The 15,676-nt window shown below is 43.3% G+C and overlaps 1 protein-coding gene across 5 annotated transcripts in view; it reads left to right on the top strand.

Annotated features, from left to right (window-relative positions):
- NFIA (nuclear factor I A) overlaps positions 1–15,676 on the top strand; it is a 450,646-nt gene that overhangs the window by 134,519 nt on the left and 300,451 nt on the right. Inside the window, exon 1 of one of the 5 annotated variants that reach the window (XM_074961627.1) lies at positions 11,199–11,312. The exons of the other annotated variants lie outside the window; for them this stretch is intronic. Within the exon in view, the coding sequence (XP_074817728.1) occupies positions 11,310–11,312 (3 nt within the window). The 5' untranslated portion in view covers positions 11,199–11,309. Of the gene's footprint in view, positions 1–11,198; positions 11,313–15,676 lie in introns of those variants that run through there. 5 annotated transcript variants of the gene reach the window in all.

Below are 15,676 nucleotides of genomic sequence, written 5' to 3'. Positions count from 1 at the left end.
ACCCAGGACTGGGGGGACAGAGGCCGGTTCTGCTGCCCTTGCTCGGGAGCGGAGTGCCCTGCAGGATCCAGGCCGTGTCTCGTGTGTGCCTTGCAAGACCGAAACTCCCGAAAGTTTCATTCTCCTGCGCTTGGGTGAATCAGACGCCCCCAACCCCCAGCCATTGTCATCAGCGCTCTGGTCTGGCGCAGCTGGAACCTGACCTGCCCCTTGCTGCTCGGCTTGGCCGGCTGGCTCCTTGCAGCGAGGTCCGGCTTTGCTGGACGTGATAACGGGTCCAGATCTTCAGTCCTGCCCCCTCCCTCCTGTTTTCAGGGCGGACTCTTCCCGGGCCCCATCCTGCTCTCCCCGAAGACTTTGATGGCAGCAGGATCGGGCCCTGGCGGGGCTAGAGACGCCTGTTGGAGTCAGGGTAGATCTCGCTCCAGGGCGTGCCAGGAGTGCAACCTCCCGGCTGCGGGAGAAGCGCCCTGGGCTGGAGGGCGCTGTTTAAAAGGCCCCGCAGTCCTTGCCGCAGTGCGGGGGGTCTGACTCCTAGAGGGTTTACGGGATACATTGGAAACCCCCTGGACGCTGGTTATGACCCACGAGCGTGCGGCAAAGGGCTTTGCCCTCCAACTCGGGCTGCTCAGCTAGCCTGGGTTTTTCCGGGCAGCAGGAGCTGAGCCTGGTTTCTAGTGGGAATTGGAAATGGTCCCTGGGTTTTTGTAGGAGGCTAGTCTGGATATAGGACGTCCTAGGAGAGATTATTCTTAGGGGAAGTGTCAGCTTTGCCTCCCACAAGAGCACCAGGAGCAGGAGCCAGGCAATGGGCAGCCCTCCTCTGTGTTCACTCTTGCTTGTCTGCGCTCCTGGGGGAGAGCAAAATGCCTCTTAAACCCACCCTGGGCACCTCAGCGCTCCTGTGGGCGGACAAGCTCGCCTAAGCCCGCCTGCCAAGTTTGCCTTACTGTGTTGGTTTTATTATTTTAAGTTCTCCGAGGTGCCTTGTGTCGTGAGCCAGGTAAGTCAGTGGAGAGAATAGGTTCTAGCTCTAGGCCTCATCACCCTCACCTTCAACCAAAATCAAAAGCCAAATGGTGAAACAGTCTCTTCTCGGTGGGTGGGGCTGGGGGCAGAGATTTCTTTTATGACCCTGCTTCCCCCACTCTGAGTCGTCTGCTGACTTGGAGTCAACTCCGACTCCTGTTAATCTTTCTTCCCCCCCCCCCCACTCCTTTAAGGGGGGAGAGCATACATGATTTTTTCCTCAGTAGTATTGATATGTATTCGCTCACCTCCTTTCTAACTGACTTACATTACTTGCAGCCTCACACCCTCTACAAAACAGCCCCGGCTTTGATTTGTGCTAATGACAGGGATGCTGTGATGTGGTTTAATTTCAATAGTGCTTGCGGCAGTTGAAAATTTCCTGCAGTCTTGGTGGGACTTTTTTTTTTTTTTTTGGCATGGTTGGAAACTTGATCTTCACCTTCAGTTGTATATTGCTAAAGGGTCTAGTGGCTGAAGGGTACTAACCCCGCCAGCTGAGGCTCACTAACCTGAGGGACTTCAGCACCAGCCTTGCCAACTGTAGTGTGAAATACCTAAATCCTGGAGAGAGAGGTATTTCTACAAAGAAAAAAACCAGAGCTTTATTGCATACACTGTTGTAAATACTGGACTAGTAATGTCGCTTTCTTTTACCTTCTTCATTTTTTTTTTAACTCTACATTTTCTCTGTGAGGTGGTACCATTTTCCCAGCTGAAGGCCAGAGGTAACAGTTTACATAGAGGTTTAATATTACAGCGACGAGATGTCTGTAGTCTTTAGAGCCATCGTGTGATAGGACACAATGCCAACTTTCGCTTAGTGTACCAAGTTTGGAGCCTAGTAAGTTTTTTAAATGATAAATTAGGTTTAAAGCTATGTTAACATTTTTTAACTTTTAAGGAGTGAAACGAAATCTGAAGATTTGATTTGTGATGGGGCACTTGTTCCCTCTTGTCTCTCACTAACAAGCTTTGAATAGGAGAAAATGTTTGCATCCCACTACTCCATACAGTGTGCTAGTCCCTTTGGGTGTTTATATATAAACCCCCATTTTAACACAGGTATTTGTTATACCTATATCAGTTGTGTGTAGACGTTATAAAGTAGAATGTGTGTGTGTGGTTATCTTATCATACAGGGAGTTTCAAAAGTGTCTTTGTGACTTAGGAAAACAAGTATCATTGACTTTCAATTAAACCTGTGGTTCTAAAGCCACTTTTGAAACTCCCACCCATAACGTGTGTGTATATTTCTAACTTCGATCGACATAAGAGAACAAAATGGCACTCCGTTCACCTCACTAATCCACCGCTATGGGTCACAATAGTAAGAATGGACCTAGTAGACCTTGGAAGGAAATACTACGATTTATTGGGTCTCTACGGCTGATAGCAATGCTACAAACACTTTTCAGCATGTCTTTCGCTACCATTAAAATGCATCTAAAATTAACATGCAAACTGCATTAGCTGGGCTAAATGCCTAACTTGAACATGTGAAAACATTCTGCGTTCAGTCTTCCGCTGGGTCCGGAGGTAACTCACCAGCCCTACCTCGGTAGGAGTGGAGCCCCTGTGCCGTGTTCCGTTTCACACCGGCCTCAGATCACTGTAATACCTCGTCACCAGAGGGCGGGTGACACGACGGAAGCGCGGATTACAAATGTCCTTGCTTTTATCGATTCTAACTCCCCGTCTGGACGTTACCTGAAGGGCTTTGTGTTAATTGCAGGGATTTACAGCCAGTTAATAAACCAAGAATAGTAACATACATAATATAAATGCTGTGCAAAACCACACTGGCAGGTTTCAGAGTAGCAGCCGTGTTAGTCTGTATTCGCAAAAAGAAAAGAAGGACTTGTGGCACCTTACAGACTAACCAATTTATTTGAGCATAAGCTTTCGTGAGCTACAGCTCACTTCATCGGATGCAGGCTTTGCAGAAAGACTCAACAGCTCTTATTAGAGGCACCTAGCTCCGGTTGGTTTTTTTTTTTTTAATGCATCTATTAAGGCAGACTACAAATATATAAATTTGACAAGTATCCGTCTCTACTGTAGAATTGGTTGGGAGCCATAATATATATATTTAGTGTGTGTGTCCTGAAAGACACCATAGATATAGATATATACATATACGTCTTTCAGGAGCCCTCTAGCGCATTTTGATCACAACCCAAGACCCTTTAAAGAAAGTTTAGCAATTCATTCTTGGCATACGAGATTATAAAGCAGGCTGCCTTTCGCCTCTCTTACGTGCAGATGCCTCCCTGGTCTCTCTTCCCCACCAGGCGTTCTCCAAAGAAACCTCAACGGCAGCGTGTCCGGCGTGTGGATATTTTGAAAGCCACGTTTCGTCGGAACTCAGTCCTAGTGCGTGTCTTTTGGAAACGGTGTGAGAGCGAGCAAAGGAGAGCGTGTTTTGCTTCCCAGTGACCAGATTCCCATGGAGTCTGCGTTAACGTCAGTTTCACCCTCTCCTACGTGCTTGTCTCACCGTCTAGTTTTGTTCAGACTTTATTTTCTTCCACGCTGCATTACAGAGCGTTTGTCCACGCTAGGGGGGAAAGAGCCTTTTTTTTTTTTTGTCTTTTATTTCCCACTTCCCTCTATTCAACAATCCGGATTTTTCTTTCTTTCTTTCTTTCTCTCTCTCTCTCTCGCTGTGTTTGGCTCAGATCTGGCCACAAATATCTTATCTCTGTGTGTGTGTGTGTGTCAGTGAGTGATGTAAAGTGGCATAATTGAGAGCTGGGGCTGGAGCAGTGAATGATTCGCTGTGATAAATCAGCTTGGCTGTCTTCAGTACTGTACTTCCATTATTCATCTCAATGCGTGTTGGTTTATACGATGGACGTAGACTGCGGCAAAAAAAAAAAAAAATCACAACACCACCACGATGCAGCTGCTAACCTCTGCATCAACAGCAGCAGCGGCTGGTGGAGGACGGGGCACAGCACGGATTGATTATTCCCCCCCCCCCCCCAGCAAGCTCAGTGCGGCGCAGCAATTCGAAATGAATTGACTGTAGAACAACCACTGGATGAATGTGGATTCGGCTCTACCTCCGGCTCGTTTTGTTTGTTTTGGGGGGTTTCTCCTGACCTTTTTTTCGCCCCCCCCCCTTCCTTTTTCTGTACCTTAAATGAAAATGGCTACCACTGACTTCATGAATAATTGGGAAGGCAGACTTGGCAGGTTATGAGACTATGAATTTTTTTTAAACACCATTTATTCCCCCCTCCCCTTCTCCACCGATTCATGAGAGTACAAGAGAGGGGGAAGCGGCGGGGGGGGGGGGGGGGGGGGGTGTGTGTGTGTGTGTGTGTGTGTGTGTGTGTGTGTGTGTGTGTGTGTGTGTGTGTGTGAGGGAAATATACAACGCTTGTTTTTTTCGTAGTGATCATTTTTATTCTGGCTCTTTGTGCCTTTACTCGGAGGAGTTAAAACCATCCCTGCCGCGAAATCAATTGTCGAATAAAAATTGTGATGTGTACAGTGTCTAGCACCATGGTCAATGTCAGTTGTATGCTGCTGTTATTTCCAGCGATGCAGATGCTAGGGCGGCTACTGCAGTCTGAGGGTTTACCTCCCGTATGTGCAAATAAAAGCCAACGGTTCTGGGTACTTAGTTTTCTTAAGATTGAGGATTGACTAGCTAATAAAAGAAGTATACGATTTGTCTGGGGCGGTGGAACGGGGTAACAATGACTCATGTTCCGTTTTGTATTGATTGTGTCTGAATATTAAAGTGACATGTACAAGGATTCTGGAAGATATAGGTCCTGGTGTATACGGGACAAACAAGAAAGTGGGGGGAAAAAATCTCGAAAAATACCTTCCATTCATAAAAATGTCAAAGTGTTTATACATGCCTCTATTTCTGTCTCTGACTAAACAGCTAATATGGTATTGCCAGCTTCAAATGATAATTGCAATGTCGGCAGAGACCTAATAATACAGTCGCACATATAATTTTAAACCACACCTCACTGTTTACTGTGATATAACTTTCCCAAAGTTTATTTGTGGCATTAGGAGAGTTTAAGTGCAGAACGAATTGCAAATGAGCAGCTCTGTTTCGATACTAGAGTTTCTACAGTTAGGGACAATCCAAATCTGAAGAGGATTAAAAAAATACATCTGTAGGGAAATGCTTATTTCCTGCCAAGGGGGGTGGGGAATCTGCAGGCAGAGCTTTTCCATGTTCTAAATGGAAAATTATACTATATTTGATTTATGTAAACTGAAATTCTAACAATACACCTGTTTCATAAGATGTGAACAGAGCTTTAGAAAAAGCTACATTTAAAAAAAAAAAGTTCACTGCATTTACACAGAATAACTGGGTCCCCTTTGTGGTGTGTGTTTGTATACAGCAGTACAAACAGAACCAAAAACAAATGAACAAAACCAGGATTAATTTGTCCCTTTATAAGCACGTTTCAGTGTGTCTGTATTGTGTCTCATTGCTAATAGTGTTAGCACTGCAATTGTCTCAACTTGATATGGAAGTTAACACCCCTTTAAGATGAATAGAAGAAATCCTCTCCTTTTCTAGTGCTATTTTAGCCTGTTTCCAGAAGGTAAGTACATCATGGATTACAACAGCTCTACAACCACAAACTTACTTTTTTCAGAAGAAATCTTATATTCAGCAAAATAAAGCAACATGTGCAGAAAGATCCTACCTTACCCCATGTTGCCCATAACTAGGGATCTAGATTGCCAATACTCATAATGCAGCAGGTCTCAGAATTACAGTAATGAAGACTTGAAAAATGTCCGGATGCTGAAGCTAATGCATTTATTAGCTGTTATACAAAACCTTTCCACTTTCTGAACAGCGAAGCAGGAGGCAAAACAAACAAACAAACAAAAAAACCCGCTAGTTAAACTTGATCATATAGTTTACTTGTTTAGAAAACCTAGAAAATGCTTCAGCTGGAACACATGCTGACAGAAGCCCTAGCTCCTATACACACAAAAAGCAGCAAGTAAACATTTCAATTTAATAATCAAAGCTGAAGATCACAGTATTAACATTTTAATCACAAGTGCTTCCTTGGTTAAAATGTTTTAAAATAAAAAGTGGATTTTGTCAAACTCGATACATAGAAAAGTTTCTGTCTTCCCTAGAGTGAATTCTACAACTTGCATATAATATTTTCACATTTAGGGGAGATTTAATTTGGGCTTGAAGGAGTACATAACAGAGAAAAATACAGAATAATATTGACAAAACTTTTGTGCTCTTAGATTTTTAAGTTCTCTTTACTTCTTAGGAAAGTGATCAGCTTTCCACTGACACACATTCTTACCCCTTATTTGGACACTTACCTCATATGATGGATTACACTATTTTGATAAATAAAGGCCTCATACATTCTCGAGTTCTTGGAGTGATTTGCAGACAGACATCATTCAACATACACAGTACCAGAAACAATAATACTGAAAGGTCAGATGTTAGCATGCCGAGATTCTTCATGCCCAATCACCGTCCCCCATGCACAAAGTTAGTAGAGATTTTGTCTGAAAAGTAGGGTGCTCGTATTTTACAGACTTATTTGTAATAAAGAAAAATACAAGGAACAAACATAGTACTTAAACAGATCACTAATTATTGCCGTTTGAGAAATATCATCTGACTCGTCTTAATTTTAAACTTTGTTGCTCACAAAGAAAAAAAGTTCAACATTGGACAATAGAGGAAAGCATTCAACGTTGTGAGGAGTCTTTCATTATACTCCCCATTTTCTCTAAGTTATAACTTTTCTATAAAGTATACTGCAGTTGCTGAGTGTTAATCTTATTCCACTACGTTCAATTAACATCTTCTAAACCATATTTTCACCTCAGCTATTAAATGTCAGATTCAGTATGAGTAAGTGAACACAAGACAAATCACTGTATTCATAGATTCATAGATAGATACTACTATTCAATGGGCTGTTTTCATGTGGTAGCAAAATAGTAACAAAAGTAAACAAACTGATTAAGTTTGGGAAGTATATTGTCATGAACACAAAAATGTGCATGTATAAAAATATATAGTAGGTATCTCATAACAGTATTTTCATAATTTGACTGATCCTACACTCCTTACTCGAGCAAAATGACTACTGAAGAGTGCAGGATTAGGTCCAAAATTATGAGACCTATTATTTATGCTGAACTTGATTTGGAAAGAAAGCTGTATCAGAACTGGAGACTGTAATCACTCAGTACCACTGCAGAGTCATTTACTGCCCTTGAGAAAGATGTCTGTCGGTTTTAGATAAAGAGGAGAAAATGGAATAATACAGTGTGTCTGAATAAAAAAAGTTTCTGTATGTTACTTTATACGTAATGTTTGTGGCCTAGTAGTTTAACAAGCAGGATGATGGTTTGCACCATACCGGGGCAGGGACTGTCTTTTTAGTACATATATGAACAATGCCTAACACGTGGTTCTGATCTCTGACTAGGTGCTACTGCAATACAAATAAAATAGTAATAATAATAACAATTGTCTGTCAGTAATACATCTTTAACTTGTTAAATCAAAACCATTTTCACTATGAACTTTGTAGGTTGTAGGTTTCAAAACAAATCCTGTTTTCAAAGTACTATTTAAACTGAAACACTATTTATTAAATTGTAAACACTACAATCAAATAAGGAAAGAAAATTATGATTATTCTGGATCTCTGTCTCTGATTCCTGTTTTCTTCCTTTCATTAGTTTGAACCCATCTGATTGTACGTTGCTATTTCTGTATAACTTGCAATACATAAAAGTATAAACTCATCTGGAAAAATCTGCAGAATTTTTCAGTGATCAGCTAGAACCAGGAGCAAAATGGACTTTCCCCACCAATATGCTGGAGAACAAAGATTGGATTAGTGAAAATGTAAACTGGAAAGCTTTAGCATGGCTGGAGGGACTAATGGTTAGAACACTAGCCTAGGACCTCAGTAGACCTGTGTTCAATTCCCTCCTCTACCACAGACTTCTTGTGTGACTTTGGACAAGTCACTTGACTTCAGTGGGATGCAGAAGCCTAAAATAACTTTGAGGATCTTAGTTTTAGTTCCCCACCTATAAAATGGAGATAATAGCACTTCTCCACCTTCCAGGGGTGTGGTGAGGATGAATACATTAAAGATTATGCAGTACTAGGATGATGGCGCTATGTACGTATCCAAGGCAATTAGAAAGCTGCATATGTGAAAATTTATTATTCACAGGAATTAAGTAATTTTAAATTAGTATTTTGGCATCAGATTTCCATCAAACCTATGTGTGCATTCATTTAATCTAAAACAGTTGAGCTTGTCAGTTTACTGTCTCTGCAGGCTTCTCCTGCTGTTTAAGGGTTACATACAACTTCCATAAGAAATTTTTATAATTTATATTATAGCAGTGTCTAGATCCCCAAATTGGGGATCAGGGCCTATGGTGCCCAAATGAGCTCCCAGACTGTGATCTTATTTTCAGCTTCTTCTAAAACAATAGAAATGAACACACCAAGAAAGTACCATAGTAGATGGGTATTGTCAGCCTTTTTTGAAGTATCTTTTGTGCTACAAATGATAGAACTGGGGGAAAGGGTAATGCCAACCCAGTCAATATCTAACAGCTTCCCTCCACCACACACAATATTTTTATTGGAATAAGAAATGCCTCATGGTACACATCAAATTATGGGCTGTAGAGTAAGTGCTGAGGATTTAGCTCTATAGAGTGCATGTAAGTCTCTAAGGAACTGATCTTAACCCAATTGGAGGCTTTCTATTGACTTCAGTGGGCTTGCAAACAGGCCCCAAAGTCCTGACTCTGAGAGGAGCTGAGCGCCCTCAGTTCCCATTGACTTCGGTGTGAGTTGGAGTCAGTAGTGTCCAGGGCTTCTCAGATGGTGGTCAGCACCTAGGAAGGTTGGGGGTCCAGGGCAGTTGAGTATGCTCACAACCTTGAAGAAGGTAGTCAACACACTGGAGGATCAGGCCTCTAATGATCACAGTTTTATGTTAATATTGCCATGCTGTATAAAAACCTAATTGTTTTCTGTCTAAATTCCCCCTTATGTGACCCACCTCCTTTCCAAAAACTCAACATGTTCTACCTCCAACGTCATTATCGCACACCTGCCCATCTACAGACGTTCCAACAATCCTGGTTTTGGGAGGGATAGTCTCGCTTTGCCCCAATCCCAGTCGAAGCAGAACATTCAGGGCCACCAGGGAGGGAACAGTTCCCCCCCCCTCCCCAGTTTCAAAGAGCCACAAAGCGAGTTGCAGCCTGGTGTATGGAGTCAAAGCAAGGGCTTGGCCCATGCTCCCTTCATCTCCTTCAGGGCAGACAGGCCAAACCTGAGTGGCACTGCTTCCTTCTTTAGCCACTTGAAATGTATTGAGAGTATTCTTTGATAACTCTTGATAACATAGCAGACAATCCTTTGTCATGTTTCTTTTAACAATGCTCTCAAGCGGCCATGGGTAAAACATAGATGGTTTAATTTAATCTGCAGACAATATTTCATCATTTGATGATTTGCTAATAGGAACCATCTGAAAAAAGCCCCTCACTAAATAAGAGAAGTTTATGCTAACCAGTAGCTACCATCTTTATTCACCAACTTTAGTTAACACTATAGTCTGTATTCACAAAAAGAAAAGGAGTACTAGTGGCACCTTAGCGACTAACCAATTTATTTGAGCATAAGCTTTCATGAGCTACAGCTCACTTCATCGATCTTTAAAGCTCTAATCTCATCCACTTAATAGTATTAAATATTTTGGGGTAACCATGATACCCCAGCAGTCCTTATTCAGCTAAAGGGCCACACTGTACTATTAAAATAATTATAAAGTTCCAGAAATTATCAACTGTTTGGTTTTTTTTTGTGTGTGTGTGTGTGTGGATGTTGCAACGTCAAGAGATCTCAAGCTTCCAATACATGATGCAATGCTTTTGCTGTCTGCTGTTAATTACACAAGCCTCTTCATCATCAAGGATAGTTGGGGGTTAGGCTAGATGACCTTTGCAATCCCTTCTAACCTTGTGGTTCTATGATTCAAAGCTACACACAACTGACTGGTAGCTTTCTATTTCTCATGCCCTCTTTGGAGATTTTTTTAAAATTAAGTTTAGCAGATTGTATTTTAGGAGTTGTAGATATCAGGGTTATCCTGCAAACGTGTCCAAAGCTAGTTAACAGACACAACGACTTGCAAGGGTGACACCAGGCCTATTTTTGGGGTGCTGCAGAAGTTGAATACTTTGCAGCCAGGAATTCGATGGCTGCTATTACCATTATCCACGACTGTAATGATAACCCACCCCCACCTTCAGATTTCCCAACAGTTCGGAGGACAGGCACAGTTCGAATTAGAATCCTTTTGCATTTGATTTCTGAACTCAGCAGTTTTAATGCATTTAAGAGGAACTTTACCCCACCCAGTGCAAATGGCTCTGCCGACCTCCCGGCCAGTCTCCTTGAACTAAAGTAACTTGCAAAGAGCGGTAGGGTTTGTTTGCTTTTAAAGGGAGAGGATCCGCTGCGAGGCGGACACCCGCACTACAGCACGCAGCAAACCATCTCCTTAGACCCCATCCCAATGTCCGCCTGCAGAAAGGACTTGCACTGCGTACGGATATACCCCGCTCCTCTTCCTCCCGCCTGCCGCTGCTGCTGCTGCTGGGCTGGGGCCTACTGTGCGCGGACCCCCTGTCCCGGGCGCGGCTGCAGCTCGAGCTGGATCCTGGAGCTCGCGTTGATGGGAAATCCAGGAGCTGCCATTGGCCAAGGGTGGGCCCCGTGCGTGCATCAGCCTCCTCCTTGTGCGTCCGTGGTTCCTATGCAAATTGGAGTGAATGCGGAAATAAACACGGGGAGGGGCGGGGGGAGAGAGAGAGAGAGACTGCCGAATCGATCGCAACTTCTGCAAAGTCTAACACAATCCAAAGCCCACAAGGCAAAGCCAGGGGGAGAGACAGACTCTGAGAACCCAGCCAGCCCGGCTTGGATGGCTTTCAAAAAGAGGAGAGAGAGAGAGAGAGAGTGAGATTGCATTGCAAATCCTTCTGATTTGGGAGTAAAGTTTTTTTTTTTTTAAAAAGAACGAAACCTAACCAGCAGCCTGCAGTTGGCTACAGCTTTTTATTATCTTCCGGGTTTTCAACGGTTCCAAGTTTATTTTAGATATTTAAAAAAAAAATTGAAAAAAGTGTCAACCAATGAAGCCAATCGTCTCAGCCTTGTAAAGTTTCTCACGTACTCTTTATACATTGCAATGGTACGTGGTGCATCTTAAACTTTCTATTTCCATATTTGTATAAACAAAGATACTGTACGTAACGCGATACTTAATAGCTATGATGTTGCCGATACATTCATTGTAAATGATTTGCTACCAAAAATAATGTGTAGCTGAATGTATTTCTGTGTTCTGTGTGCAGGAGATAGCAGCTGTGTGTGGTTGGGTTTTGTTTTGTGTGTGTATATATGCACTAGAGTTTCCTTCTTTTTTTCTCCCAGGGATTTCAGAAAACCGCTGAGCTTGACAGATTTTTTTCCCCCCTCCTAGCGCTTGCTCGGTTCCAATAAGAAAAAAAAAATGTACGTGCTCGGGTCTGTAAAAAGACGTCTGGCATCGGCAGCCAACCCAGCACAAAAGGAAGTGTCTAGACTTCGCGTGTAATTGACACACGCCTTCTCTAATCAATGTTGCAAAGCTCCATGATGGACCAGAGCGCTGTCCAATGAGAGAGCGGCTTGGCTGTTGCAACGTTCGAAATACCCCAAACGGGCGGGAAGCTGAGAGTGCGTTGGCCTCCTCCCCCCTCAAAGTTCTTGGAGCTCAGCAGGGGCCAGTGTAGTTTCAAGCTGTCAAACCTGCTGCAAACTTCCGGATTTAGCAAAGCGCACACACACACACACACACACACAAAAGTGTTTCTGCTAGTGTAGCAAAATGCTGAGTTAGGGTGGTTTTAAAACAAATTGTATGTGCTTTGCTTTGCCTTTTGCACGTTCAAATAGATGAAAGGAATGCCAGGGTGATTAGACCACCCCTCCCCCTTCCCGTTGACATTTTTGTGAAAGAAAAAGCTGTCAGTATGTCTCATGGGAAGTCGAGAAGGGCCCCCCTCAGCTGCGTTGTGTGTTACTTTGTCGCTCTGTGAGTGTACAATGGATATTAGATGATTACACTAGAATGTTTAGCTGGCCGCAGATGTCTTTGCACATTAACTGTTAAACGGGGCCAAAATTTAGAAGATTTAGAAAGTGCTTTGGAAGACAAGCCGTGCGCCTTCCCCTCGCGTGTTAATCCTTTGTATGGTTGTTTATGGTTTTCTTAACCCATTAGTTACTGAATGGTGAGCAGTGTGTATTGAGGTGAAGGGGGTCTGTTTTGGATTTGTTCACAGGCGACTGGCAGATGTTTTATAAAGTTGGGGGGGGGTGCGCGCGTGGGTGGCTGTGGAGTGGGGGGAGACGGAGCTAAAGCTGCCATCAGGAATGTAAGTAACCCGGCACTGATGAATCTGTACGTTTCTTCCTGTTACTAGTCTTCCCTGTGCGGAAGGTGCTAGTGTAGCAGGAGATCAGTAACACACTAACTTGGAGTCGGGCCCGTAGTCCCCTGGATATAAGTCCCTGACACAAGTCCAGTGGAAACCTATTCCAACAGCTTGTCTTGGAGACAGTAGCTGGCAGGCACTGATTTAAAATATCCGTCTCATCTTTCCCTTGAGCGGTGTAGGTACTTTGAAATTTAACTAGAAATAGGATGCGTTCTTTTAGCTGTTTGGAAATAGCTCCCTAGGAGTTGACCCCTAAGTCTTCCCGTGTGCTACTTAAGGCAGATTTTGGAGTCACAAAATTCACACCTTGCACTTAGTTGTGTGCAGACTGTCTTTCAAGGGTCCGTGATCTTGCCCTTAATAGCCAGTGTTTTAGTCCCAGAAAGCGGCTTGTAGTAACCAAAGTGCAACAAAGCTGGAAAGAAAAAACAAAACAAAACCCAACCTCCCCCTCTAGGGAACTGGCAAAGAAATTGTTGCTTTAACAAGTAAAGAAAGCGTATAAAGGAGGGGGAAGAGGGCGAGTGTGGAGGCTCAGTATTAGCCGAGTTCTGACTTCAGTGCGCATTGGGCGCCCAAGTCTAAATCATAGTAATACGGCCTCACTATTAAGTACCTCCGAAATGAAAGAGAGTTCAGATGTACGTATAAGTGAACTCTTATTGACGGAATTTATATATCTAAGAGGATTTCACTAACGCTGGCAAAGTAAAGTTTCTGCAAATAAAACATTGTAAATGCAATGCCGGGCAAAGTGCCAGAAAGAATATGGATAGCAGGGATCATGGCAGAACTCTCTCTCTCTCTTTAAAAGACGCCCCATCGCAAGGCACCCTGTAGCACTTTCAAAAGAAATGATCGAAGTCCCCATGTCCAATGCCTCCTTCCTAACAGCCGATCTCCAGGTTTGCTTTAGTGCCTCGCTTATTTTGTTATGATCAAGGAATTTGCTTTAATTATGCTTCCCCGCCCCAACCCCTGCGCGTCTTTTAATAGCTTTATATACCATCCGACGGTGATTTCTCTTGGAAACCTCCTCCCCTTGCTTTGTTTGAATGTTCCCGTTGGAACTTTCACTGGGCCAAAGGAGGTTCTGAGCCAGTTGGGACCAGCGCTGCGCAAAGCTCCCCCCTCTCCTACCTTTTCTGTAGGCTCAGGATCCTAGAGTTTAAGCGTGCACAATGCGTGCTGGAGTCGAGAACGCGGATGTGAAGGGGTTTGGTGCTGAACTTGGATGCAGCCTCTGCCTAGAGGGCGCAAACAATCGTCCCACGTCCAAAAGTCTTACGAAGGGCGCCAAAAGTTACTTAAGATAATATTGCTAACCACAAAAAGCTGGAAATCGTGGAGCGAGGCTGCCTGCTGCACCGACAGGACTGCTAGGGGCCCGATCCCGCATTCCTCGCGCACCTAGGATGCCGGTGAAGTTCATTAAACCGGAGTTCATGGAACTCCACGCTCGCTTGTATTTGGGTCGGACAGGGAATACAGGATCGGGCCCCAGAATGGAAACTAACCCCCAGTGGCTCACTTTATTCTTAAAGCTGTTTTTTATAAATAGATCTTACTGTGTATCACTAAAAAGTATCCTCGCTTTTGCTGCAGGGCTCTAAATAGAGGCCAATGTAAACATAGCAACAAAAGAAAGTTGTAATAAGGAATAAAAGAGGGGGTTGTTTTTGTTGTTTTAAAAAGGCATGCTTTGGTCAATATCTGCTCTCTGTGCCTCAGGCACATGTCTTGCTGTCAGCCAGAAACTTCTATCGAGGAAACTTGCAGAGCAATGAAGTGATATATAGTAGCAAATATTTAGCTGAAAGTGTTTCTTGTCATTATTTGACTAACAGATCCAGACCACTTTTTTTTTTTATCAAAGGAAAGCACTGAGTGAAAACAGCTCATTTTTCAGTTAGTCCAGGACATCTCCAGTTAAAGACAGGCTTGTAGAGAACTTCCATCAAATATCACCCTGGTAAATACCAACCACCTCTTTTCAGTCAGCAAATGTAGTGACGTACTAGCGAGGGAACAGACATGAAAAAGTCTCCAGCTGGAGAGAGAGCATTTTTGTTACTTTTCTTACACCAGGTTTTCTGACAGAGCCTTTTCTTTTAACAGCAATGGGCACAGGGATTAACACCCCTGAACTTGTGAAAAGGGTTTACAGTTTGAAATACAGTACCTACATCTCCCATCCACATGAGAAGCTTTGCACGCTGCATGCGGTGTGTCTTCTGGCGTCTCCTTTCCTTTTGGGGGGGGGGAGGTTATGAATGGTTGTGGATATGTAAGTGTCTGCAGGCTGCATGCAGCTCATTGGGAAGAGGAAGAGGAGGAGTACTCCATCCAGGAGATATACTGTTGTTAGACCGGAGAGAAAATATAAGACTCAATAAACGAGAAAAGCTAGCTGACTGGAACTTTTCCAAACCCAAAAAACCAAACCCTTCCTTGTGCCAAAACAGTACGTTATAGCCTAAATAAGTGGCTGGAGGCTCGGTTCTATTTTAAGTGCTTTACTTTTACTTGGGGAGGGGGAAGCAGGGTAAATGCAGAGCACAGGTTGAGCATTTTTAGTAAAATAAGCATCCCTTGCCCTACAGTGATTTATTTAAAATGACATTCACATGCCAAGTATTAGAGAGATTTGGAAAGTTTTGAACACATTTATCTCCCCCCCCCCAAAAGGGACTTAACTTTAAAAGACATTCCAGGTGGTAAAATATTTATGGTCCTGAACCGTATTAACGTGTGTAGGTCTTAAAAAACAAAACAAAAACCCTAGTGGACTGTACCCACTACAGGGTTATAATTCATTAGGCTCAACAGTCCAGGGAAAAAAATCTGTGAAGCTTCCACATGTAAAAAAAACAACAGAACTTCAAGACCTCCGCTAATGAACACGATGCCTGCAAAAAGAAAAAAAAAGTTTTGAGTTTACAATGCGTAATTAAATATATCCCACTCTTCAGAGGAGCGTCCGCAAGGCGAGCAGCTGCCCCCCAAATGTTCCCAGACTTTTGCATTTGTGGAGCTACAGACGCAATCTAGGGGCTATATAATCGGTAGCCTG

Source organism: Natator depressus, chromosome 8 (assembly GCF_965152275.1).
Source record: "Natator depressus isolate rNatDep1 chromosome 8, rNatDep2.hap1, whole genome shotgun sequence".
Taxonomy (NCBI): Eukaryota; Metazoa; Chordata; order Testudines; family Cheloniidae; genus Natator; species Natator depressus.
The sequence above is the reverse complement of the archived record's forward strand: the minus strand, read 5'-3'. Positions and strand labels throughout refer to the sequence as shown.